We start from the raw sequence: 27845 nt of genomic DNA, 5'->3' as shown, positions 1-27845 counted from the left end.
CTCACAGGGTGGACGCCTGTTCCCAGACACACACAGACACGACCCAGATGGGAGGAGCTGCCCCGCCACTGACAAGCAGGCTCCAGAGGGCGCATGTTGGGCCGGCGGCTGAAGGCCAGGGACGCACATGTCTGCAGCGGCCACTCCGCTGCCTGGTGGCGGAGGGTGAGGAAGAGGACATGTCCAGGTTGGGCATGGTCCCCAAGCACAAGGACGACACACGGGGGTCTGGGCACGTGCGGTGCAGTTCCCACCTCCACATGTTTGTTGCAGCTGTTCCTTCCTCCCTCATGCCCCTCCCAACTCCCAAATCCCCATCGTCCTTGGAGACACGTGCACATGCCACCTCCTCCAGGGAGTGTGTCCAGACTCTGCCAGCTGGAATGGCCTCTCCCTCGGCCTCTCCTTGTGTCCCTGCCACAGCATTTCCCAGTCTGCCCCGAGCCCCCGCTACCCTGGGTCTATCTCTGTTCAGGTCCATGATGTTTCCTCCATGAAAACATCAGACCCCCAGCCATGGGAGAACAGCAAGTCCTTGCTGCCCACAGAGCAGGCCTGGAGCCCCAGCCCTGGCCCACAAGGGCACCGAGAGGCAGGAGGGCAGACGCATTATTGAGCACCAGCCCATCCATGCACAGGCCGGGACCTGGGTACCAGCCCTTGCCAGGCCTCCGAGCCCCGAGGTTAGAGGTGAGGAAACAGGCTCAGAGAGGCGAGCACTACTGCTCAGGGTCACACAGCAAATGGACGCCTAGCTGGGGTATTTGCCTCTGAAAGGGCTCTGGCCGCATCTAAGGACAATCTCAGCAGCTGAGGTCACGTGCACACTGTGCCCCGGGCTCTGGCTACGCCATACACATGTCACATAATCTCCAAACCGGGAGCAGTGCCCTCGGTGCCCCCTTTTCACAGATGATAAAACACAGGCTTGGGAGGAGGTTCAAGCCCCCAGAGATACTAGGGGGTCCTGCTTCGAACCCAGGCCTCCCTATCCTGCTGCCCACGTGTCTCAATGACCTCATTTCAATGACCAGCCAGGTCACACCTCAGATGAAGTTCTGACTCAGGCACGTCCCTGTGGAAAGCAGCTTCCCGGTGGCGTGGGTGGAGAAGCAGGACAGGAACCAGGACACGAGGGGCGTGACACGGAGCATGGGGTGGGGGGCCGTGCTGAGAGCTCACATGCAAAGGGCAGGCCCTTTAGCATGTGGCTGCAGTGTGGCGGGCTTGGCGTGGAGCGGAGCGGGGAGCCGTGACGGTGGCGGCAAGCGGGGCTCTGGCTTACCCACGCACTTCCTGTGTGCGCTGAGGATAAAGCCCTCGGCACAGACCACTGTGTGGTTGACACAGTAGAAGGATCCCAGGGTGTTCACACAGAACTGTCGCCAGCTACAATCGTGAGTGCCCAGCAGGCACTCGTCTTGGTCTAGTGACGGCCGCGGGAGGAAAAACAGAAGGGCCGTTAGAGAGGCGTGGCCTCCAGTGACATGGAGCCTCCAGTGACAGATGGGGAACCTGAGACCCAGACGGGCAGGGACCTGCCCAGGACCTCCCAGCCCATCAGTGGTCCCTCTGGGCTTTGGGCCCAAGTCTGAGTTTGTCCAGTTGAAACATGTCAGAGCAGGAGCCCTAGCAGAGACAGGTGGCAAAGTGAAGCTCAGAGAGGGTAGACAGCCTGTCTGGGGTCACACAGCGGGCGGGACCAGAGGCCGTCTCCCACCCATGCTCTGGAGAACCGCCACCTCCACGGGCAGCCACGGGAGCCACACAACGGCAGGAGTTGCAAACCTAAGTGCTTAGGGGGCCAGGCTGGAGACATAAACAGGAGAAGGGGCCAAGGGGGCTCTAGGGCACTGCAGAGCCTGTGCTCTGTAGAAAGGGAGACCAAGGCTGTGGGCTCCTTGTGGACAGATGTTACAAAGTTTCAAGAAAAACCTGAAATTTGGACATTTAAAAAAAATTCTTGAGCTGTCATTGTCGGTAACTTGTTTGATTATTTTAAACAGATGATAAAATATCATCTGTTTAAATATCACCTGCAGGACTCCCCTGCAGGGCAGGCTACACCCACAAAACGCCCTCTGCATCCTCTGGCCTGGACCCCATAGCCTCTACCACTGGGGGCGCTGCAGAGAGAAAGGGAGGCCTGGAGGCATATGGACACGGGCCCATGGCCTGAAGGAGTCCCAACCCAGAAGAGATACAGTCCTCATGTCTTCAGGGTCCTGGGAGATGAGGAGCAAAGCCAGATCTGCCCCCCACCATCTGAGAGAAAGGCCTGTCAGTCACCACCATGCTGTGTGCTCTGGGCAAGTGTCCTGTCCTCTCTGGGCATGAGGTTGGTTTTCACCCACACCAGAACAGTCCTGGGCAATCGGCTAGAGGTGGGTTTCGGCTTCTGACAGGGATGTGGGTCTCTTCCCAGGCAGACTTAACCCTGTTACCCATGGACCCAAACCAGGTTCATGTCTCCTGAACTTGAACCTGAACTAAAGCATTTCCTAGACCATCTGCACGCTCTCTGCCTGCCCTGCCTCCACACACGAGGAGGTGCTCCAGGTGTCATTCACTGTGGGAACCACCCCAGCAGCTGTCGGATTCCCATTCACTGTGGGAACCACCCCAGCAGGTGTCAGATCCGATGCCCCCCAGTTCACAGGGGGAGGTCCCAGCCCGCAGAGACCCCACCGGGACAAGACCCAGACTGAGCGGGTTCATAAGTAAGGGAGGCCCGTGCTTTTAAACCCTCTTCAGCCCTTCTGTGAAGGCAGAGTCACCAACATCCACCGTCCCTCCTTGATTTCAGAACTGAGAATGTGCCCTCCAGCTGGGGCTGCCTCTCCCCAGCCTCGTTCCCCATGGAGGCCGGCCGGAGCGATGTCCTGCCGCAGGACAATAGGGCAGGCACTGCCCTCTGTCGGCTCCACCCGTGGCTGGAACGGGGGCAAGGCGGTCACAAACCAAGTCAGGCCACTCAGATGGGGTGACCCTCGAGGACAGAGCTAGTCAGAGTGTGACCCAGGGAGTCTCGGGCCTCCCCCCCCCACCCCAAGACCTACTAGGTCGGACCCCTGGGGCCATGTGGACTTCTCAGGATCCTGTGGTCCCAGGCCCCCAGGTGACCCTGTTGCACACTGAAGTTTGCAGAGCCCTGCTCCAGGGAGTGGCGGGGCCGCAGCCAGCCCGTGTGCCCACCTGGGCTACACGCACACCTGGCACGTGATGTGGGCGGACGCGGCTGTTTCAGCTGCTCAATTTGCAGCTGGTCGTCACGGCAGCCACACCTGCTCCCCGCTCACCAGCACAGCGAGGTTTGGCCCTGGAACACCTCCCCAGCTCCGGGCCCACTCAGGTGTGCGGGGCCCACGGCGGGGGGGACACTCACCTTCACAGGACACGCCGTCCGCCATGATGGCATAGCCGGGGAAGCAGGAGCACATGGCGGTGTCCCCAACCACGCTGCACACCTGCTTGCAGGGCCCGTTGTCTGCGAGGAAACCGCATGGAAGTCAAGAGACCACGCGGCTCCGGCGTACAGGCAGAGGGGCTGGGAGCCAGGGAACCCCGCTCCTGCCCCATTTCACAAGGTCACCCCTTCCACCCGCTCACACACCGGCTGGGGTCTGGGACCTCCCCCAACACACCCCTCCCTCAAGTAACAGGGATGCGGGTGAGGAGGAGGCAGAAGGAAGACGGAGGGGAGGAGAGGAAGGGCGCAGAGAACGTCCCGCACGTGTCTGAACGCAGGCTCCGTGATGCCTGGGCGGGCAAGGATTGTACTCTCTCAGTTTTACAGAAAGCGAGACTGAAGGCGGCTGATGGGCCATCCTGGGGTCACACACGCCTGGCCCAGGCTGCGGCCCCCATTCTCACCTCTCGCAGCTCCTCACCCAACCTCCGACGGCGAGGCCAACGGACCCGCGAGCCTGAGCAACAGCACGCCCTGGGGGGGCCACCCCGCACACGCCCAGCCCCAGGGGCTCCCCGCCTGCCCACGGCCAGCTTACCTTTGCAGGTGTTGGGCTGCGGCACGGGCAGCGCGATGGTGTTGGGGGCCACCTGGGAGGATTCGGGCCTCAGCGCGGACTCCTCGGCGGCCTCCGGCTTGGGGCGGTCACCGTCTGTCACAGAGCAGACAGGAGGGGGGTCTCGCGTCTTCCGGCAGCCTCAGGCCCTAACAGGCGCCATGCGGGCTCTCGAGGTCGGGGGGCGGCTCATTTTACCCACCCCCATCCTCCCCACGGGAGAGGAAACTGAGGCTCAGGGAGGGACGCACCTCAGGCCAGATCCGTCTCACAGCTAATCGGGGCAGGGAGGGTGGGGGAGGACCAGTCTGTGGACTCCAATGAATCCACCCCTGGAAGCTGGCAGGGAGAGAGTCCTCCCAGACCAGGTGCCGGAGCCTGACCACCGCGGGCCCAGTACTGGGACGTGGCTGGGTAGGTGGGAGCCTCCATGGCCCAGGTCCTGGCCCTGCACTTGAATCCAGGGTGGGCCGCTGGGGCAGCCCTGCAGATGGAGCCCCAGGAGGGAGCCCGTCTGCCTGGCCTCACAAACCCATCGCTGGGGACCCTCGGCGCCGGCAGGTTCCACAGTGTGGGGTGGCGGGAGGCGAAGTCCCCCACGGTCCCCACCCGAGGAACACCACGCTCTGCGGGCAAGATCAGCCCCGCCCCAGCTCCTGCCCCGACCGTCCGGGCCCTCACCTGGGCGGCAGGTACGGCCATCGTCCTGCAGCGAGAAGCCAGGAAAGCAGGCACAGTGGTAGGAGCCCACGGTGTTGATGCACAGGTGTTGGCACAGCTCCCCCGGGAGGAGCAGGCACTCATCCTGGTCGTCACCGGGCAGGCTGTTGGGCAGCTCAGTCTCCGTGCCCAGTGACAGGGCCTCCCGGCTCGTCAACTCCGCCTCTGAAACTGGGGCAGGGGTCCATGCTCATGATGAGACCCAGGCTGGTCCCAGCAAGTGGTTGGGACCACAGGCCCTCAGGAAATCAGATCAGGTCCTCACCAGAACCTTCTGTGTGCTCTGCTGAGACAGCACGATGAAGGACGGATGGGGTGGATGGATGGATGGATGAAGGATGGATGATGGATGAATGGAGGGGAGGGTGGAGGGGTGGATGGATGGGTAAGTGGATGGGTGGATGGATGGGTAAGTGGATGGGTGGATGGATGGGTAAGTGGATGGGTGGGTAGATGGAAGGAAGAATAGATGGATGGATGGATGGATGGATGGATGGAATGGATGGATGGATGGGTGGATGAAGGATGGATGATGGATGAATGGAGGGGTGGGTGGATGGGTGGATGGAAGGAAGAATAGATGGATGGATGGATGGATGGATGGATGGAGGGGTGGGTGGATGGATGGATGGATGGATGGATGGATGGATGGAGGGGTGGGTGGATGGATGGATGGATGGATGGAGGGTGGACAGAGAGGTGGATAGAGGGGTGGGTGGACGGAGGGGTGGACAGAGGGGTGTGCGTGGGTAGGTGGATGGATGGACGGGATGGAGGGGTGGGTGGGTGGATGGAGAGGTGGGTGTGGGTGGTGGATGGAGGGGTGGACGGATGTGTGAATAGATAGATGACAGGATGGGGGAATGAGTGGTGGAGAGATGGACCAAAGGATGGGAGGGGGATGGGTGAAATGGATGGGTGGATGGGGAGGAAGAAGTATGGATGTGTAGGCGAACAAAGAAACAGGAGGGTGGGTGGGTGGAGAGTGGAGGGAGATGGGTGGTACTAGTTGGGCAGAGCAGATTGTAAGTAGAAAACTGAATGAGATCACCATCTCGAAAATAACAGGAGTCCATCATCGGAGGCCACAGAAGAACTCTGTCCGGAGCGGAACTTGTGCCTTGAACCACAGACGAAGGTGACCAAGGTCCCCACAGAAGGCCAGAGGACACCCAGCCTTGCCTAGAAGCCCCAGCAGCTCTCCCCCGTCGCCCAGCTGGCCCACATGCCTGGCCTGGGGAGCAGCAAGCACCCACCTCTCCGTGGTACAGCCTCAGGCTCCGGAGGCCGGCGGACCTCGGGCACGATGAGGGGGTCTTCGCCCTCACAGCAGGAGAGCATGACGTGGTTGCACGGGTAGCCGAGGTTGGGGTTGGACTCACACGACTGGCCCTCGGCCCGCACGCGGAGCCCCAGGCCGCAGCAGTCACAGCATTGCTGGAGAGAGACGTGCCGTCACTGCCCAGCCCGGCCGCTCAGGGCCTTCCGCACGGCCTGTGAGCCTGTGGGACTCACTCTGGACCCCCAGGCTCTAGGGAGGGGCTGATAAATGGGAGCGAATTCACCCTCGTCTTCACATTGTGCCCGGGATGTGCTCTCCAGGGGCAAAGGTGTCATCTGTCCCCATTTCCCGTGTCCGGCTCAGCTAGTGCAAGTTTTTTGCAGTAATTCATAAATGGCCTCTTATGAAAAGAACTACAAGTTAACCCACAGCCACACCCACTAACTGCTCCCATATTTACCAGCACACTGCAAATCTATTCAGGCTACCTAAAAGGCAGCACTTCCCTTAAAGTTAGAGATAAGGGACACTGGGTGAAGCTTTCAGGAGAGCTTTTAGCTGGGGCTGACTCAACTTGAAAGTACATCTTTTTTGCTCTCCCCCTTCCTCCTTTTTGGAATAGATGTGATGGCTGGAGCTCTAGCAGCGATTTCGGGTCATGAGGTGACCTTAAAGATGGAAACTACAAGCTAAAGATGATCGAGCAGAAGTACAGAAGCCTGGGTGCCTGAAGATATTACATAGATTCACCCCTGTCCCAGACTGCATGCCTCCAAAAATAAACTCTTTGATTCGTTTAAACTACTGTGGTAGACTGATTACAATAACAGCCCCAGTTGTTCACTCTTCACCGTGTTCTCTGCCCTTGCAGTCTGATAGTACAGTTCCTCCTGTCGAAAGAGAGGGTGCATTTCCCAACCTCTTGATTGTGCCTCATGACTTGCTTCGGCCAACAGGAGGAGACAGAGGTGACAGTGTGCCTCTTCTGAGCCCAGGCCTCAAAAGGCCTTGCACACATCTATTCCCCATGTTGGAACCCTGCTCAGCCACTACCTAAACAAGCCCAGGCTAGCCTGCTGGAGGTTGAGACCACATGGAACAGGGAAGTGTCATCCCAGCTACGGCCATCCTAGATCTAGTGCCAGCAGAACCATTAGCTGGTGGCAGCCAAGGTCAGCTGGGCATGGCCCAGGTCAGCATAACTACCCTGACTCATGACCTGAGCCGGTCATCAGCCACTAGGTTTGGGATGGTTTGTTACACAGCAGTAGCTCACTGATACTCCAGACTGCATCTCCCAATGGTGAACATATCCACTTAGTGAAGACCCACCACATACTTGGTAAACAGTTTGCATTACCTCTGATCCTCACAACCACCCCAAAAGACATGAACTATTATCCCCATTTTATAGATGGAGGATTTTATAGATGGAGGAAAAAGGACTGGTCCAGGGTCAAACATATAAACACAAATGAAATTCTAAACTCGCCGGTCACCAAGGTCCTTTCGCTAGTATCAGTTGTTTTTAGGAAAAATTGACCCCAATGAGACAAAAATTCGATGTCAAAATCCTCTGCCAAATGGTGCCCTCCTCCAGAGGTCCCTCGACCGTCATCCAGGCTTGTGGTTTCTTCAACTCCGTCCCTTTCTCCCCCCCAAACACAATATCCTTCTGTGATACTTCTCGAAACTGTTCCAAGTTTGCCCTCATCCTCTACAGCACAGACAGCCAGCTGTTAGCCCCCAAAGTCCATTTTCCCTCCTTCCAGATTTGCAGTGGGCACACGACCTCTCCAGAATAAGGACTACATTACCCAGCCTTCCTTGCAGCTAGGCAGCCATCAGACTAAGTTCTAGCCAATGTGATGTAAGTGGACGTACTGTCTGTCCTCTAGAGAGGCGCTTTCTTACACCCACGTTCGCAGCAGCAATATTCACAGTAGCCAAGAGGAAGAATCAACCCACGTGCCCATCGACAGATGATGGATAAACAAAATGTGGTCTCTCCATACACAGAATATTACTCAGCCTTACGAAGGAAGGAAGTTCTGCCACACGCAACAACATGGATGAACCTTGGGGACATTACTTACACTCAGCTGAAATGCCAGTTACAAAAAGACCAAAGAAAAAGAAAGCCCCGTGAGCGAAGGGGTTTTTGTGTTATTCATTTCTGCATTCTTAATGCCTAAAACAGAGCCAGCACAGACTGGTGTTCAAACAATATTTCCCGACTCAGTTGGTCCATATGGTAACTGGTGATGTTTTCTATGCAGATGCAGAGCTCCCCCACCCCCAGGCGTGAGCACCCTCCCCTCAGAGGAGCCCCACAGGGCGGCCCACCCCCTCGGCCCTCAAGGACCTTCAGGCTCAGGCCACAACCGCCCCAGGGCAGGCTTGCCTTGTACAGGGAGACGCCGCAGGTGTCGTTGTCCTCGTCCCCGCATGCCTCGCCCTCCTTGGCCCCCATGACGCCGGCCATGCAGCTCTTCTCCTTCAAGTAGGACACACAGCAGTGCTTCTGGGCCGTCCTGCAACAGAGGTGCGCCTCAGCCCCACCAAGCGCCCCGTCCTCCCAGGGACCCCGCCAGGAGGGAACGCAGGCCCCGTTTCACACAGGAGCCTGCGGCTCAGGGAAGCGAAGACCCCGCCAAGGTCCACTGCAGGTGGGGCCCCTGCTGGCGCCAGGGCATCGGCAAGGCCAGCACATCCTCACCAAGTGACATGGGGTTTGTTCTCAGTTTAACTAAGACGACTCAGGCCTGGGTCCCACTGGGCTCTGTGTCCCTGACCGATGAGGGAGGGGGTCAGTACTCCAAGCCCCCCGACAGGGCTGAGAAGGAAAGGGAGACCCAATCTCAGGAAGGGCTGGGCGGTCGTCCTGGGACCGCCAGGGTCCCTGGTCATGCCTCCAATAACTGTAGGGCTGCCCCGGGCAGAGACAGCTGATGGGCCAGCACACAAAACGGGGCTGAAAAGGTGGGCTTCAGTCCCACTTGAGGAAGGGGTTCAGCTTCACTTGAGGAAGGGCGTGGCCCAGCAAGGGCCATCCGGTGATGGAACCGGCTGGCTATGAAGTAGTGAGTGTCCCATCACAAGAGGGATACAAGCACGCACTAGTTCAAGCCTCCTGAATGCGGCATGCTCTAACTCCTAGGCAGCCCAAACTGGTGGGATGACCAAAGGGAAAGGAAAGGGACAAGGCTAGAATTTAAATGTTTCTAACGGAGGCATCGTGGGCTGGACAAGAGGAAACGTGGAGTCTAATCCTGGCCAAGCTCCCAACGAGCTGTGTGGCTTTGGGTGAATCACATCACCTCTCTGAACCTTATCTTCCTTATCTGGAAAGAGGAGTAGGCTGGACAAGATGGCATCCCTGGAATAAAGAAGGGGTGAACGGCTGAGCAGGATGTCGCCCGGGCCTGGCACAGGGAGGGCGTGGGTATGACTGCTTCCTTTGCGGAGAACACTGTTGTTAGAAGAAGCCGCCAGCACAGACAGCAGAGCACGGGGAGAGGCCAGCCTTCCTGAGACCCCAGGGTAGCAAAGTGGGGAAAGAAAGAGGGCTGACGGCCCCGGCTCAAGGCTCAGGTAGGAGATTCGAGTGGGCTGAGCACCGCCCAGCAGCAACGCAGCACCTGGTAAGAGAAGCACCTGGCTGTCCCCAGGTGACAGTGGTCCCAACGTGTGCTCTTCCGACAGTGCTCACCAGGCCGGTGACAAGTCTGCACGGTTAGTTCACTCTTGGGGCCTGTCTCGGGCTCCCCACGCCTGGAGAGAGCCCGGCCAGCCGGCCAGGCAGCCACATCCAGCCACCTGCGGGCACCTGGACGCAGGTGGAGTGGTGCTCACCTGGCAGTGCGCGGCCCGGGGTGGGGAGGAGGACGCAGGGACATGGAGCCGGCGCCCACCCTACCTGCACACATCGCTCTCAGCGCCGCTCTCGGGGATGTCCAGGCACTCGTCGTTGTCAATGGCCCACTGCTGCCCGGCCGCACAGCACGTCTCGATCAGGTCCTTCGTGGACACTGCGGGTGGCAACACGGGCAGAGTCACCAGCTGGAGGAGGTGCACGGCTCCCAGGTGTCTAGGCCCCGCGGGGGTAGTAGACGCTGCTAGCGCTGGGCCAGATCCCCACGCACTACTGGACCGGGAACTCACTGACCCGCTGCCTGCGCCCGTTGCCCCCAGCAGCTCACAAGCACAGCCTTCTCTGCAGAGCTGCCTGGGAGGGCAAGTCCACCCAGGGGGAGAGGGCTGGGAGGAGGACGGCCAATCACTGAGTAGTGGGGCCTCAAGGGCCAAGCCCATCTCAAAGGGGACAGCCCTGTGCGGCCACTCCCGCTCCAGCGCTCCCCGTGCGACCAGGAGCATTACCAGCTCCTTCCCTGCCCCCCTCCCTGGGCAGTTCCTCCAAATGAACCACGTGCACCAGAACCCCCAACTCAGGCTCTGCTTCCAAGGGACCAGAGAAGACACCAAGACAGGACAAGACCTAAGAAATAGCGACAGCATCGAGGAAAGCTCCTGGGGAAAATACCTGTGACCGGGGAGGGCAGGAGTCGGGGGCTGGGAGAATGTCTTAAAACTCAAAGGCACAGACCATAGGCTAAAAAATGGATGAATTCTCCTACCTCAAAATTAAAATTCTCTGTATAACAAAGAACTCTGTGGAGAAATATAACAGACTGCTGACAGGTTAAGAGATGTTTTTGGAATGTTCTAAAACTGACAAAGAATTGCTATTGAGAAATACAGTAACCTCCTGAAAATTAACAGAAAAAAACCAACCCCAAAGTAAAATACCTCTGAAACTGGAAAAATGAGAAAGAGTGATAAATGCCAGGCACAGGTGCGAACCCTCGTGCCCTGGGGTGTGGGAGTGGTGACTGGAGCAGCCAGTCTGGAGGCAGACCCAGCACCTCTTACACAATTAAACACAGGCATCGTCCAGGACCCAGTGGTCCTGCTCCCGGGTGTGTATGGCAGGGAAGTTGTTCCCTGGACCCATATGTAACCAGTACCAGGATGCTCACTTCAGTGTGATTTATGGAAGTGGGTTGGCGGGAGCCTGGATGTCCATCACTGGAGGAGTACGAATAGAACACGGGGACGTCCTCCACGGAGGACTCCACAGACGTCAGAAATGGCAGACGAGACGGTACACACAACGTCATGAAGCTGGACACATGTACACACAGCAACACAGAGCAGCAAAGGACAGAGCGCTGAGGGGAAACAGGAAAAAACCAAGTGAGATCCATTACATGAATTGCATGCAAAATTACAATACACATTTGCATGAACACATAAAAGCAAAAAAAAAAAAAAAAACCTACACAGATTGAAGAGAACAGTTGCCTAGGGTAGGTGGAGGGAGAAATGGCAATGGGGAAAGGGGATAAAAGGGAATAAATACATCAATTAAAAAAAAGAGAGTCTTGCTAAGATGATAAGGAACCAGGAAATAAGGAATGCAATTAATGCAGCCATTTGCCTCCGAGGTCTGAAAACAAACGACATTCAAAGATGAAGCCCATCTCGGACACCTACATACGTGCTGAGGAACCACACTGAAGTCAGAAATATGACAAAAGTACCTACTGACACTACCGTTTAACGGTGCCCTACAGATGTTAGCAGATGCAATAAAGCAAGAAAAAAAGCAGCAGCAGGAGTATCAGAAGAGACGACAGTCATTATTTGCAGATGTTACGAGTTAATCTTTCTAGAAAATCCAAAGGAATCAACATTAACACTGTACTTAAATGAATACTAATTTATTATTATTATTATCATATGGTGGCCAAAAACAAAATCAACATACAGAAATTAGTGGCTGTCCTATACACCAGCAACAATTAAATAGAAAAGGTAAGACAAAAAAAACCCCACCGAAAAAAGAAAGAAACCTGGAAATCAATCTATGTAAACACACTAAATCTACATGAAGAAAAAAAATTGTCTCAAGGATATATATCAGTTTACTTTGTTAGAAATATATACCATGTATCTAGATGGGAAGATTCAATAGCATAAAGATGTCAATTTTCCTTTATTTAACCTACAACTGAAGTGGAATCCCAGAGTCCCAAAATAATTCGTCGTGAAATTTGTCAAGTTGATTCTAAAATTCATCCCAACTAGGAAATGTCTAAAAATACCTGAGGAAATTTCCAAAAAGAAAAGAAGAGAGCATACTTTAAAGTTTTAATAATTAAAAAGACAAGGAGATCAACAGAACAGAATAAAAGTCAGAAACAGGATGATGTGCATATGGGAATTTAGTATATAGTAAAAGTGGCATTCACACTCAATGGGGAAAGGATTGACTATCTGATGTTGGGCTCTACCACACATCACACACAAAAATAAATTCCAAATCTATAAAGTCAATATTAGAAGAAAACCAAGGAATATAATTTTAGGATAAAGAGAGACTTCTTCAGGAATAAAATCCACCGAAGAATGATGTTGTACTCTTGTCTCACACCATATACAAACGTCAACTCAAAATGAATTATTGAAACCATACAACTCCTAGAAGAAATCATAGGGGGGAGAGATCCTTAACACTGGTCTTCACAACAAATTTTTGGTAATGACACCAAAAACACAAGCAATGAAAGCAAAAATCAACAGGTGGGACTACATCAAACTTAAAAGCTTCTGTACGGCAAAGGAAACAATAAAATTAAATGACAATTTGCGGAATGGGAGAAAATATTTTCAAACCATGTATCTGATAAGGGGGTTAACATACAAAATATATCAGGAACTCATAAAACTTAATAGCAAAAAAAAAAAAAAAAAAAAAAAAAATATATATATATATATATATATATATATTAAAAAATGGGCAAAGGACCAAAAGAGACATTTTTCCAAAGACATAAATGGCCAATAGGTATGTGAAAAGGTGCTCAACATCACTAATCATTAGAGAAATGTAAATCAAAGCCACAAAGAGATATCACCTCACACCTGTTAGAATGGCTACTATCAAAAAGACAAGAGATAGTAAACGTTGGTGAAGATGTAGAAAAAAGGGAACCTTTGTGCTCTGTTGATGGGAATGTAAATTGGTGCAGCCACTGTAGAAAACATTATGGAGGCTCCGCAAAAAAATTAAAACTAGAACTATCATACGATCCAGCAATCCCACTTCTGGGTATTTATCTGAAGAAAATGAAAATACTAACTTAAAAAGATATCTGCATCCCCATGTTCATCAAATTATTCACAATAGCCAATAGCCAAGACATGGAAACAACCTAAGTGTCCATCAATGGACGAATGGATAAGGAAAATGTGGTGTACACACACACACACACACACACACACACACACAATGGAATATTATTCAGCCATAAAAAGGAAGGAAATCTTGCCTTTTGTTGACAACATGGATGGACCTTGAGGTCATTATGCTAAGTGAAATAACTCAGACAAAGAAAGACAAATTCTGTAATATCACTTATATGTGAAATCTAAAAAAGCCAAACTCATAGAAACAGAGTAGAATGTTTGCCAAGAAGTGGGGGAGAGCAGGTTGGAGGAATGGACAGATGTTGGTCAAACGGCACACACTTCCAGTTACAACACACGAGTAAGTTCCGGGATCTAACGCACTGCACAGTGCTTATAACTAACAACTTGAGAGTTCCAGTGAGAGTAGGTCTTAAATGTTCTCACCACAAACAAGAACAAGAGAAAATGGTAACTGTGTGGGGTGACAGGTGTGTGAACTAACTTTATTGTAATAATCATTTCACTACACATGTGTATATCAAAGCATCACATTGTACACCTTAAACTTACACAATACTATAGGTCAATTACATCTCAATAATGCTGGGGGAAAAAAAGAAATAAAATCCACAAGCAAAAAGGAAAACCTAATGCAACCGACTGGATAAAAGTCTAAAATACCTGTATGGCAAAAGACAGCCCCAGTCTGATCACATCACTCACTTTCCAGTCTCCACACAGCATTTATCACTATGTGAAACCGTCGTGTTTATTTATGAGCTTACTTTTTCATTTGTCTGTTTCTTCCCCTACAATGTCAGAGTTGCGACTTGAGTCTCTGTGGCCCCTGAGAGTGACGCCACCATGCCACGCTTAATCCTCTCTCATCACACTCCGCGCACGCGGGGGTCTCACCTTGTTTGAATACCTCTGGTGGTGGGGATCTCACTCCGCCCAGGCAGCTTGTCCCTTTCTGCATAGCTCAGCTCAGAACGTCCTTTCTTTTACTGGACTGGACTTTTTCTCCCTAAGCCTTCTCCAAGATTGTCTTACGGAGATTAGGAGATTCCAACAGACCCCTGGGTCTCAGCCAGACGACACGAGATGCGTGCCCTATCAGGGGAACAGTAACGGCTGGAATGCACTGGTGCTCGCCACGAGCCAGGCGTTGAGTCCAGGCACTTTCATCCCCACAGGTATTATGGTGAGTACCGTTGCTAGGCTCACTCTAGATCAGGCGGGGAGTTAGAAGTCCCAAGCCTTAATTTCTCCTCTCCGGCCTCAGCTTCCTGTCTGTGCATGGGCAGCTTGATGCAGCCGATCCTGGAAGCCCTCTCTGCGAATCTAAGCACCAGCCTGAGGAGGCTCTACTTCCCTGTGAACTGAATGGGGCTCCCTTCCTGCCCCTCCCGAGCAGATGCAGGTTTCAGCCTGCACTTGGCGGCCTGCCCTCCATTCTCTCCTGGCCTTTCCCATCCTGGCTTCCCCTCTTTCCAGACAAAGGAACTCAGGGGCGTGACCCCTTATGCTGGGGAGGGCCACCCACTTGGAGCGGGAGGGGGAATCAGCACAGGGGCCAAGCGCGGCGCTGCCCGGTACCGTCCAAGGCGTGGGAGAGGGGGCCGGGCGAAGCCCACAAGGTGTGTACCCCTGCTGCTCGTCCAGAGGCCCACCCCCAGGCCCCCTCCCTGACCACCCACTCCGAGGCCCCAGCCTCTGTCTCTCTCTAACCCCTCAGAGTCTGAGCCCCAGGGCCTCTTCTCCTCCCCGTCCACGCCCCAGCCTGGCTGACCGCACCTGGGTGCCCTCCTTCGTGTCCGTCTCCTGCAAACACACAGCTGGCTAAGCGACCACCACCGGGCATCCCCGGCAATCCCACGGCCAGAATCTGTTCAGCAGCCGATTTTCCCTGGACCACCTCTCCCCTGGTCTTCCCTGTGCCAACCTCAGGACCCTCCTGGGCCCGTTCTCCTTCCTCCTCACCTCCCTCCTCCCATCCGTCGCCCGCAGGGCCACCTCCAAAGTCACCCCCGTCACCACCTCGCCCCTCACTCTGCCACCGTCTCTTGGGCCCGAGAGGTACCCTGCTCCCCTGTGTCCTCCTCTGGTCCATCTTCCAGATGGCGTCAGAATGACCATTCACAAGTATGAATCAGACTGTCTCTCTCCACGGCCTACAGCCCCCCCCGAGTCCCCCCTTTCTTTACCAAGACCTACCTGGTATGGCCCTGCGACCTCCCCACCGTGTCTCCTTTCTCACTCACTCTCTCCACTTGAACCCCTCAGGCTCTTCCTGCCCCAGGGCCTTTGCACGCACTGTACTTGCTGCCTGGAATCCTCTGCCCTTTCCCTGAGCCCTGCCCCACCCCCACTCTCTACAGGGCTGTCCTTGTTTGGGGCTCTCATCTCCTCAGGCAGGATCTCCCTGACTTTTGAATCTAAACTAACCTGCACCCCAACCCTCATTGCAGCACCCTACTTAGTTTTGCTCATAACGCCCTGGCCTTCACCAGCTCAGAGTCATCTCGGGGAGCCCTGTGGTCCACGGACCCCACTGGAAGGCCACTGCCCTGCATGATAAAGCACCCCTGCCTGGAGCGACAATCGGGGCCCTCACAGCACAGCCCAGACTCAGGTCTCAGCTCTTATTTCACCAGCTAGCAGGCTTCTCTGTGCCACCGTATCTTTGCACATGACGCGCCAAGCTGGGAACGCCTTCCCTCTACCCTGCCCAACTACCCAGCCTTAACAAGCCAGTCTGCACACCACTCCCTGCCTCTCCATCCTCTGTGGTCCCGCCAGCACCCACCTCCGTCCCGGGCAGAACAAACAGCCCCTCCTCCAGCCTCATTCACAGCAGCACTTGGTACATACACAACGTCACTGCCAGGGACATGCCAGCCTCAGACAGCAGAGGGAGAGGGTCTCGAGGGCCAAGAACGGGTCGCAGTCATTTCAGGGTCCCCAGTGCCCGGCACAGACCTGGTACTTGATAAAACCTGGGGCTGGGTGGAGCACCCCAGGCCCGTGGTGCATACCATCTCATGCAAAGCTCACACTGACAACGTGAAATCGGACAATTACCTTGATCTCCCAGATGTATAAATACACAGCCCAATGGCACAGACTTAGGAAAAGGAGGGAGAAGACCTTTACACTCACACACATCACCTCCACATAGCAGTTTCTACTGAGTCTCAGAGGTGAGCCTGGGCGTGTCTGACCCATCACCGTGAGCACAGGCGTTCAGCCAGGGCACCCCTCCCTGCCTGGGGCACGTAGCCAAGTCACTCATCCTCAAGCCTCTGTGGCCTTGCCGGTGAAATGGGCAAACCACCCCTCCCGCCCGCATTTCACAAAGCGGGGAGGGGAGAAGCCAGTGTCTGGCAAAGAACAGGAGCTCAGTAGGCAGTACCTCCCCGCCCCTGGCACACAGAAGGTGTTTGGTGACTACTCTTCGGTTAATTAATTAATTACAGAGGAACAGGCTGATAAAAGGATGGACAGGACAGTAATCCCTCCAGGAGAAGAGGCAGGAGGGGCGTCCAGCAATCCCTCCCTGCTCTGCTCTGGGTTTTCATGGACTCCCCCATTTCTGTCCACTTTGCCTGCGCTCGGCCAGAGGGAGCGTGGCCTTCCTTGCCTGCCGGTTAGGCACGAGCACCGTGGCCAGAGAGGTGAAGGCCACCTCCCACTGTGACAGCTGCACGCTGGCTGGCAGGCTCTCACCAGCCTCGTGGGTGACCCGGGCCGGGATCAGCCTGGCTCCCAGATGCGTCCCCACGGGCTGCCCCTCAGAGTCAGGACACCAGGCCCTGCCAGCCAGAGAGCACGACCTTGACTCTGGCAGGAGTCCCGCCTCTGACACCCCTGAGGAGTGGAGGGAGGATAAATCCACTTTGGAAGATGATCTACCATCACCCAGGAAAGCGGAGACACGCGAACCCAATGACGTGCTGATTTCACCCCCAGGTCCCCGCCCAGGAGAAACGGGCGCCCGTGGTCTCCACCTGGGGACCCACAAACAGTAGCTCCAAACTGGAAACAACCCGAGCGCCCAAGGACAGGAGAAGGTGGATACTAGGGCATGACCACGCTGTGCAAGTGGGCGCCCGGTGACCACACGGTGAATCACGGGGACACGGCCTCAGGGGAGAAGCAGTCACAGAAGGACACTGCGCACTGCCTTTCATGTGAAGTTCAAACCCAGAGAGAAGCAAAACACCTGGTGAGGTGGTAAAACTGTAAAGAAAAGGAAGGAACTCGTGCTCACAGAAGCCAGGACAGTGGTAACCAGGGAGGAGGTCAGGGCAGCCATGGCTTCTGTCCCCACGGCTGGTGCCTTGGTGGGTGCCCTTCTTTAACTGTTGAGACAGTCCCTTACGCTTTTCTATTCACAAATACTCCATGACAAAAATATTACTGGAAAACGTAGTATGATTAGAAAATTCTAAGACTAAAGAGGCAAAGAGTCTTTTAAAAATGTGACCCAAAAAGTGATACAAGCCAGACACAAAAGGACAACTATTATATGATTCTACTTATATAAGGGCCCTAGAATAGGCCAATTCACAGAGACAGAAAGCAAAATAGAGGTTACCAGGGACAGGGAGAGGGGGATGGGGAGTTAGCGTTTAAAGGGGACAGAGCTTCAGTTTGGGAAGATGAGAAAGTTCTGGAGATGACGGTGGTGATGGCTGCACAACGGTGTGAATGTTCTTAAGGCCACGGATTAGTACACTTAAAAATAGTTAAAATGGCCAAATCTATGTTATGTGTATTTTACCACAATAAAGAGAACATAATGCATTGCAGTGTGAAAACAAAAAAGTGACCCAGCACTTCCCCTTCTAGAAATCTAACGGCTGACAGACGTGCCGCGGGCACAGACATGCAAGTCACGGATCCTGGCTGCGTCCGAATTTGTGACAGCAAAGATCCAGAAACAACCAACCCCCATCGACAGGGCAGTGATTAAATGATTGGTGTTATATCCGCCCAATCTCATGCAAGTGTTAAAAAGAACGCCTTAGATCTTCACCCACTTCTGTGGAACAGTTTCCAAATATATCACAAAGAATGAAGAAGACAGGCTCAGTGCTGAACAGTATGTATAACAAGTCACCGTTGATCTTTTTTAAAGTAACACGTGGACACACGTGGAGGATTTCTGGAAGGAGGTCCCAGAAACGGGTAGCAGCGGGTGTCTCAGGGAGGGACCGGGCCCTGGGGAGGGAGGGAGCAAGCTGACATCCACTGTTTACCTCTTTTGTATCTTTTATGTGTTTTCCTTATCGTGGGCAGGTATTACCTATTCAAGAAACATGCTGTTATAAAAAGATCCTGAGATTCCAGGGAATCTAACCTCCTTTGATCACAGGCAGTCGGTGCCCAGAACAATCCGACCTGGAGGTCATGACCCCTCTAGACAGTCCCCTCTCCCGGACATCAGAGCCCGGAAGAATGGTGGCTTCGGAAATGCTGCAAAAAATGCTACACCTGCGGGGTGATGAGCGGCCACCTCCACCAGCACCCTGTTTGGACAGGATGTTTGCGGGGCCTGAGCAAACAGCCCAGGGAGTGCTGCAGCTCTGATGTTCTGTATTCTTGGTGGGGGGGGGGCAGGGTTGTCCCCCGCAGGCCCTGGTGGTGCCGGGAGTCCTTTTACAATGACTAGAAGATGGACAAACAAGAAGGATCCTGAGCGCTGCCTTCCTGCCCCAGACACAACGGCCGAGAACCAGCAGGAGCTGCTGGGCTGAGCCCACCTGCTGGGCCCACCCAACCTAGCCCCTTAGAGATGCCTTCATCCATCACCCGGGGCAGGACAGCCCCCAGCCCCCCCCCCACCCCCCCCCCCCCGCCCTTTGCAGCACCTCCCCCAGCCTAGCTTCCTCCCCCCGCCCAAGTCAGCACCCCGCCCACCTGCTCACCACCCCAGCCCGGCCTGGGAGGCGCTGGGCCACCCTGGCTGCCTAGCTGGATCTCTGGCCTGGCCGAGCCGCCTGGCGGGCCCCAACCTGCAGCCACGGCACCTTCCCTCCAGCTCTAGGAAGAGGGTCCTATGCCCACCACGGTTTTACAGGTGAGCAGGCAGCAGCCCAGATCACACGCCCCAGCCGGGGGCAGCCACACGGCCAGATATCAAAAATGACTGGAGGACTCCAGCAAATCGAGGCAGTGTGCAAAGACGGCTTGACAACAGAACAGAACAGAGAGGCCAGAAGAGACCTACTCGTCTGCACTTGGTTCCTAAGGTAACAGTGCAGTGGGGGAAGAAGGTCTTTACCACACCCAGCATGGGGGCAATTGAACATCCACCTGAAAAAAGAATGGGTTCTGACTCCTACTCACACCGTCCAGAGAAACAAATCTAAATGTGATCTAATGTGAAAGGTGAAACAAGTTAAAATATCTAGACTGTAACACAGGAAAATATCTTCATGACTCTGGAGTAGACAAAGATTTCTTGAAAAGGACACAAAATACAACAACAGAAAAGTAAAGATCAGTAAATTGTATTTCCTTAAACCTAGGAATCTGTGTTCCTCAGAAGACAGCATGTGCAAGGTGCTCATCAGAAAATGTCCTCACGAGAGCGGAAAGAAACGTTGGAGAGCAAGATAAGGAACTTGTGATCCAACAAAAGACACATCATCAGAATCTATCAAGAGCTCCTAGAAATCGGCAAGACAAAGAAACCTAATTCAGAAACGGGCAAAGAACAACAGGATTCCAACAGTAACACGAGAGTGTGTTCAACGTAATAAGTTATGAGGGAATGCAAATTAAAACCACAATGAGATCCCACTACACAGCCATCAGGTTGGCGACAATGAAAAAGACAGACCACATCCAGTGTCGGCAAAGACTTTCACTCGTGGCTGGGGGGGGCGGGGGGGGGGGGACGGAAATTGGTGATGCTTCGGAAAACTTGTCTGGCAGTGTCAGCTAAAGCTGCCAAACCCTCCGATACAGCAATTCCACTTCTGGGTAAATACCCGACAGAAATTCACACAGAATGTCCACAGCCACTGTATTCATCACAGCCCCACACTGAAAACAGCCCAAACCTCCATCCACACTAGGACAGATCAATAAACTATGATTTATTCCTACGATGGAAAAATAAAGAGCAACTTTTTTAAGTGAGTTACTGTTACATGCAAAAGACCGGATGAGTCTCAAACACAGGATCTTGAGCTAAAGAAGTTAAACGCAAGCAAAATCATACCATATGGTTCCCACTACACAAAATGAATTCAAGAATAGGCAGGAGTCACTGATGGTGATAAAAGTCAGCCTCGTGGTTTCCGTGAGGGGTGGGGGGCAGTGGGGGGAGGGAGAGTAGAATTGGCTGAGAAGGGACACCAGGAAAATTCTGGAGTGCTTGAGATGTTTTTATATCTTGACTTGAGTGGAGCTGCCTGGAACCCACTGAGCTATTTCATGAAGATGCGTGTTGCTTTACATACATAATACTTTATAAACTACATGGTCAGACATAAAAAAAAATTTTAAGGGAGGACTGTTATGTTAATCTAGATTAAAAGATATTCAAGAGTATCTACAGTATACTTTAATAAATACTTTCAGAAAGAAGGACATTCAAGAGATAGAACAACCAAATACGAACCAAAAAAGATCTCACCACCCCTGATAAAATACTACTTTACTAAACGGGCTATACGTTACACTTTGGGGGCAAGTGGAGAATACAAATATGGCACAAGGGAACTGGTAACTGCGGCAGGTGTAGAATCAGTGTGTAGTACTACAGGAGATGTCTTTATTTCTCCGTTGCAACACACTGTGTCAAGGCCGAAATGTTTCCATCACGCACACATGCGCACATGCCCGCGCGCACACTGTATCTCAAACCAGAGAGAAAGAAGAGCAAGCACTGGACCATTATGGGGCTGAGACTTCTTCCCTGAGCCCCTTGCCCTTAGAGGGTCTGTCCCAGCTGCCAGGTGGCGGCTGGGGTCCCAGGTGGGACTCCGGGATGCTGGTGCACTGCGGCTGGTGAAGCCACAGTTACGAGGGGACTCGACAGCGGGCTTTGCTCATGTGGAGGGGCCCTGAGGCCCCACGGTGCTTGGTTTCAGGCTGGTCCCCGGGAAGCTCTGGGAGGGGGGGGGGGTGGGGTGAGGGTTGGATGGCCCGTGCACAGGCCCTACCCTCCCTCCATGGCGTCCCAGGGAGCGGGGGGTGTGCGTCTGTCGTGGGCATTTTAATGGGCTACGTCTGTTGGTACTTTCACAATCAATGAGAAAAGCCGCTTGTACAAAAACAGGCTGCCCTGATCAGGTGCAGTGCAAAGACTTGTGACAAGCTCAGCTCTGTTCAAGAGGACTATGCGGCCCTGGCATCTGGGTTAGAGGATTCTGCCCCAGAAAGAGTCACCGGCCACATGGAACCTGCAGGCAAATGCTGAAAAACTGAATGGGACCAGCCTCACTTTCTGAGAAGATAACTTTCCCAGCACAAGGACAGAACAAAGAGATCCAAGCACTTGGACACGGGAGTGGACAGCTCACGTCCTAAGAATGAACGAGTCACCGGGAGATCAGTCTAGAACCACACCACTGCAAGCATCCTTCTAGCACAGAGCGTGCGACCGAGGCTGGGTGCCCATCAGGCTGGCCTTCACCTAAAAGGAGAGCTGTCCCTCCCTCCGCCAGGCTCGCCTCCGCCGCCAGCCGTGTCCACCCCCTGCTGTGCTCCCGGAGGCCTCCACGGACCCCCAGCCCCACCCAGCACAGCCTTCCACAAACCAAACGTGTGGACTTCCAGAACCTCGCCAAGACACTTGGGACGCATTCTGTTCCTCCTCAGAAAGAACTGCGAATTTTCTCTCTTTCGTTATTCGTTGAAGAAACCGCAGCTACCCCAGACTATGCTATGGCTCAAACCAGAGTTTGATGGCATTTCGCTTCTTGGGATAGCGCTTTGTTTTATAGATGAATCTTGTAAACGACTTAATTCTATTTTACTGTTCTTTCCAGATAGTTTAATTTAATTACCAGTCCATCGTACATGCACACAGTTTAATAAGAGATGATGTTTAACCTTAAGGCAATTTTGGTTTTCCCGGGCCAGTATTTACTATAAGAGAAACGTAAACATAACCTTATTTCCCACCTTAATGAAAGTGATTGGTTAAAAAAATACAAAAATTGAAAATATCACATAAAAAACTGGACACGTTTTTTTTCTCCTCTTAAGAGGCAAACAGGAAGCAGGTCGCTAGCGTGGCTTCCTGCGAAGCCCCAGGTGGCAGTATTGGGCCGGGCAGTGGCAACATGGAAATCCTGCCTGGGGAACAGGCAGTGGGCACCCTGGGGTCAGTCATCAGATGAGGCGGGGGGCTGGGTGGGAGGGCTGTACTGGCCAGGGGTCTGGGGGCGGCAAGTCTGTGACCTCAGGCTCCTAGCGTTCCCAAGTGGGATGCCATGGGGCCAGGTTGGGGCTCTTCTAGACCAAATTCCCAGGGACCCCAACCAGCAACTTTCCATTTCTCTTAACCCACATACCTGGGCCACGGCCCCAACTAGACCTTGGCCAGATCTCTTCCCCTCCCCGCCCCAAATATCTCCATCCTTTGTCCCACTCCCCCTGCAGCCTGCAGAGTGACTGGTGAATATTCAAAGTGAAGCAATGAGCCCCAGTCAAGGGGCCCAGGAGACACCCCCACACTGAGGACCCTGAACCGGGTGTAGGTGGAAGCAGAGCTAGGAAGCCAGAACCCTGCTCTGCTTCCCACTGGCTGAGCCATCTCAGGCAACACCCTCGGCCTCTCTGTTCCTGCATCCAGCCTTCAGGGGCTAAGCGGTGACGGACAAGGAATAATGAGACCTTCCCCAGGTGATCACCCACCACCCCCCGGCTGCCCACCTGCCAAGTGAGGCCAACCGGGGGCGGGGGGGGGAACAAAAGCCTGGCCGATCGTTTTCTGCCTCCGGCCCAGACCTCTGCCCCGACTCCTGAGGCACCTCCCCTCCCCTGGGGGTCAGCGAGTGGCTCCAACACTTCCAGGATGGGACTACTGACCACAAGCCGCCCTCAGCCACTGACCTGGGGTCGCCCATCTCAGGAAGCATGCTGCCGCACCTGGGCCTGGGAGGTGGGGTCCTGTAGATCCCGGTGCCTCCGCAGCCACCAAACCTGCCGTCCCAGATCCACCTTCCGCCCTGCCCGCTGCTGATGGAGCCTGGCCCCCACTCAGGCATGGCCACCTCTACCTAAGGCCACAGCTCCCCTCCGGGCCTGGGGTGACAGCTCCCACTGCTGCTGTGTCCTCACCCTGCAGTCCCCTCTGTGACTCTCTCCAGGGGCTTTGAGCCTGTGCCACCTGCTTCCCAGGCTTTGACTCTGCTGGGCAGGGAGGTCTGGCGGGGAGTACACTGGCCTAGGAGTCAGAACTTCGGGGACCCCACCCTCGGAGCTCGCTGTTGAGTCTCTGCCGGCCCCCTGCCTGCCTCTGGGCCTCTGCGACCCAGACGTATAATGAGGAGCAGCTGGCGCTCTGTGGGTCTCAACTGTGGCAGCAAACCGGTGCCCACTTCATGCTTTACTGAGGCTTTGATATATGTGAATTAGTTGCCAACATTTACAAACGGGGAGATTTTATATAAAATTCCAGATCCTAGGCTTCTTTCAGAAAACTTAAAAGTGATGGGCCACGCCGGGCCCCCCACTCCAGGGCGACAATTGGAGCCGGGGAGCGGCTGCAGCCGTGTCCTCGTCCCCACGGCCAGCGGCTCCCCTCCACCAGCTGCCTCACTGGGGGCACCTGGCTTTGCTCGCGTCCGTCCCAGGCCTGCGCGTCACGGCAGGCACCCCCACCCCGGGCAGGAGTGTGCTGGGCGGGGAGGTCTCCACCGCTCTGGTTCCCACTGCATCCCCAGCACCCGATACAGTCTGGTCCAGAGCACGGGGCCCATGAACTATCATGAATGAGTACTCGAGTGGGGCAGGGAGTGGGGGGCCGGAAGGGAGACAAGACAGCTTGTCTCCTGCTCTCCCCGCCCACCCCGTCAGCTTCTGGGAGCACTGGGCCCAGGCAGGCAGGCAGGCTCCCCCCAGCCAGACTGGCTCGTTCTGCCCCCCTCACCCTCCTCCACCATATGGACCCCAGAGAACCCCAGAGTCTCAGACTCTGGGGCTGGGGGCCTGCCAGCCCCGCCCTGGGCCCTGCTTTGCTCCTCCTAGGCTGGGGACACGGGGCAGCCCTGGAGCCTCGATCTGCTGACAACAGGAAAATACCTACTCGTGCCAGGCAGCTGGGCAAACCCTGGGAGGTGCTGGGGCAAAGGCCGAGGGCCAGTGGTCGACAAACATCTGCTTCACTGCCTTCAGTGACCCTGGACATTCACGTAACCTCCCCGTGCCTCAGTCACCTCAGCTCTGAAACGGGCACAATGACCGTCCCCCCGCACATGGGTGTCACGAGGCTTTAACGCACCGATCGATTCACGTCCGGGGATGCCCACAGCCACGTGATAAACGCTGCCCCTGCGAGGGTGAAGGAGGAGACCCTCCCCGTTTCTGGGACGTCAGCCCCGCAGCTAGGCCGTGCCACTGAAGGCGAGACCTCAGGACGGGGGTTTGCTGACTCCGTGGGCAGTCGCTGGAACAAAGGCGCAGGGCAGGGACGGAATAGCGGGGGGGGGGGGCAGCACCCCCTGCACATCTGGAGGGAGATGGAGTGACCGGCGGGGTGGGAGCAGCCAGTGAGCAGTTGAACACCCTCAACCCAACCGCACGAGACCTGGCCCCTTTGCCTTTTCAACAGCGGGCCAACTCCTGGCCACCAGAAAAGACCCACATCTGTTCACTTAAGCAAAAACAAATCCGTGCCCCACCACCCAGAGTGCAGGGCCCTCGGGCAGGGAAAGGAAGGGGCTCACAGTCACAGCAGCTGCTCTGAGCCAGCTGACGTCCTCTCCCTACTCCTGTCAGTAATCCTGGGGGGACAGAGATTACTCTTCCATCTTGCAGACACGGAGGCTCAGAGAGCGTGAGTCCATCACCTGAGGTCACACAGCCAGGGCAGCAGAGGCAGGGTTCACACCCACGGATTCACCCTCTGAGGACCAAGCTGGCTCGTCCCCAGCACTTCTCGGCCCCAAGCCCGCTTTCCCTGTGTGGAGACCCCGGAGTACACAAGGAGGGCCCAGCAGGGCCCCAGTCCACGCAAAGCTGACCTTGGCTAGACGCAAGTTCCTCCTGAAAGCTCCAGATGCTGCAGGACAAGGGACCCCGAGGCCACACAGCCCCTGGCCCGGCGCGGAGGAGGTGCTGTCAGGCAGACGACGTTCACCCTCCCCCAGGGAAGCTCACAGCCCAGACTTCTGACTTCCAGTTCACGGAGGCACCCAGGATTCCGGAAGGCTCAGGGTGCAGGAGGCTGGGGTGGGGCGGCTTGGCTCAGCCTCAGGAGAGCCGCTCGGCATGTGAATGGGAAGCAGGCCGGAGCTTAGAGGCCGCCGCCCTCCCAGCAGAGTCCCCAGGGCTGAAACCTCAGCAACCAGGACACCACTGTAAGTGGAGCCCTGCTACGCGGCAAACCCCAGCGCCTGATGCCCGACACCAGCTTTCTCCCAGTGAGAACACGCTCTAGGAGGGAGCCCTCGGTAAGCCCACTTTACAAATGAGAAAACTGAGGCCCGGGGCAGTGAAGTGATTTGCCTAAAGTCTCACAGATAGTGAGGGGCAGAGCAGCCACACCCCGGGGGGGCCTTGGACCAGGCCAGAGACGCCTGAAGCACTCAAGGACCTGGATCCGGAGCCGGGCCCACCACTCGCTTACTCGCTGCTGGCCTGTGGGCCCATGTTCCCCTGGGAAGGGGAAGGGACTCGTGGTAAGGTCGTGTGGGGACTGAGATGAGGCACCAGGAGCACTGGCCGGGGCCTGGGGTGGCTTCACTGTCCTGACCACCCCATCCTCCTCCCTGCCTCTCCCACACCCCCGGCAATGCCCATCAAGAGGAGCCCTCGACCCCGGGCCGGCCTCCTGACCGGCAGGCAGCAGAACGTGGAGAAAGCAGTGGCTGAGCCGGTTCTAAGCCCGGGCCCAAGAGTTCCTGTGCGCGTCTCCATCTTTCACTCGGAGCCCTGTTTCTGCGACAGGAACGAGCTCGTGCTGCAGAGGCAGCCGCCCTGGCAGAGGCTGTCCCAGACCAGCCACTCCCGGCAGCCACTCCCAGCCTGGGGCAGCAAGCCCGGCTGACCTGGGGACTTGGAATCAACAAGAAACGCCTACTGTGCGCCACAGAGGTTCTGCAGCCGCCTGCGACTCGCACTATTGAGGCAAGAGACTGCTCATTCCATGACCGAGGCGTGTCCCCGGCAGGAAGGACTGGCACGGGTTTGGCGAGATAGCAGAAACACCACCCCACACGCCCACGTGGTGCTGGCGGGGGTGTGGCCAGACTCGCTGGGGAGCCCTCGGCCAAGGCGGGGGCGGGGGTGGGGGTGGGGGGGGGGGAGCAGGGCACACTCACAAACTAACGCCCCTGCAAGACAGCTCTCCCACCAGCCAAGGTGGGAACGTCTGGCTGCTCCTGCTTGGTTTTCACAGCCCCTGCTCAGTTTTCTCCCTAGCGCTTTTCACGATCCAACGCAGATTTTACGTAATGAATGACTGTGTGCCCCCTGCCCCTGCCCCGATCCCATGGAACACAAGCCTCGTGAGGGGTACCAACTTCATCCATTTTGATTACGGCTGTATCCCTGGCACCTAGAACTATGCGGTAGGCACTCAATAAATATCTGTTGAATAAATAAACTGGGGAAACAGGCCTTCCCATACATGGCAGGTGAGAGCAAAATCTGGTACACCATCAATGGAGGTGAGCTGGCAAGTACCGGGTTTTAAGTAGGCATCCTGTGGCCTCTACAGTGGAGCCCATGGCAGCCAGCACCTCCCCAGAGAAAAGTGTGCAGACGATCATCAAAAGATTGGCACAGCAGGTGCACGGCAACCCTCTTCCTAACGGTCCAGGCTGGAAACAGCCCCACAGCCCTTGGCAGGAGAAGGAGCCACCAAACTGGGGTCTGACCATACCATGGAGCAGCTCTCAGCCACGAAAAGGACCAACCACGGAGCCCACAGCACGTGGAACTAGAAATGCTGGGCTGAGCACGAGAAGCCACACGTTGAGAGCAGACTGCATGGCCCCATTTACGGAAGTCCGAGAGCTAGCCACAGTCAGGGAAGCGGTTCCCGGGACGCGCACGGAGGAGGGGACCTGGGTTGTCTCGGGATGTTTCATGACCTGAGTGCCGAGCACACGGGGCGTTCCTTTGTGAAATGTACTACTGATTTGCATGCTTCTAATAGGTTCTCCTGGTTATACCTGGATAAATGGCTTACAAAGAGAAAATAAAGAAACGCATGTGCACACGGACCCAGAGATTCCACACCGGGCGCAGCAGGAAGCCATTCACTGCGGCAATGGACATAACGCAGCATCCGCCCGCCAGGACGGTCAGTAACAGCTGCGACGTGCACACAGCGGAGCCCTGGCTGGCAAAGGGAGCTCCCCACGTGCCGACAG

General features: G+C 55.2%; 1 protein-coding gene across 3 annotated transcripts in view; it reads right to left on the bottom strand.

Moving 5' to 3' along the window:
• Positions 1 to 27845, bottom strand: part of FBLN2 (fibulin 2) — a 76350-nt gene that overhangs the window by 13116 nt on the left and 35389 nt on the right. For 2 of the 3 annotated variants that reach the window (XM_068558497.1, XM_068558498.1), the window contains exons 3-9: positions 9947 to 10058; positions 8432 to 8561; positions 6002 to 6182; positions 4707 to 4916; positions 4008 to 4121; positions 3386 to 3487; positions 1286 to 1426 (exon numbers count right to left, since the gene is read on the bottom strand). In XM_068558497.1, the coding sequence (XP_068414598.1) occupies positions 1286 to 1426; positions 3386 to 3487; positions 4008 to 4121; positions 4707 to 4916; positions 6002 to 6182; positions 8432 to 8561; positions 9947 to 10058 (990 nt within the window). The remainder of the gene's footprint in view (positions 1 to 1285; positions 1427 to 3385; positions 3488 to 4007; positions 4122 to 4706; positions 4917 to 6001; positions 6183 to 8431; positions 8562 to 9946; positions 10059 to 27845) is intronic. The other variant, XM_068558499.1, reaches the window with a different exon arrangement.

The sequence above is a fragment of the Eschrichtius robustus genome, chromosome 12, assembly GCF_028021215.1.
Source record: "Eschrichtius robustus isolate mEscRob2 chromosome 12, mEscRob2.pri, whole genome shotgun sequence".
Classification (NCBI taxonomy): Eukaryota; Metazoa; Chordata; class Mammalia; order Artiodactyla; family Eschrichtiidae; genus Eschrichtius; species Eschrichtius robustus.
This window is presented reverse-complemented; position numbering and strand designations above follow the sequence as displayed.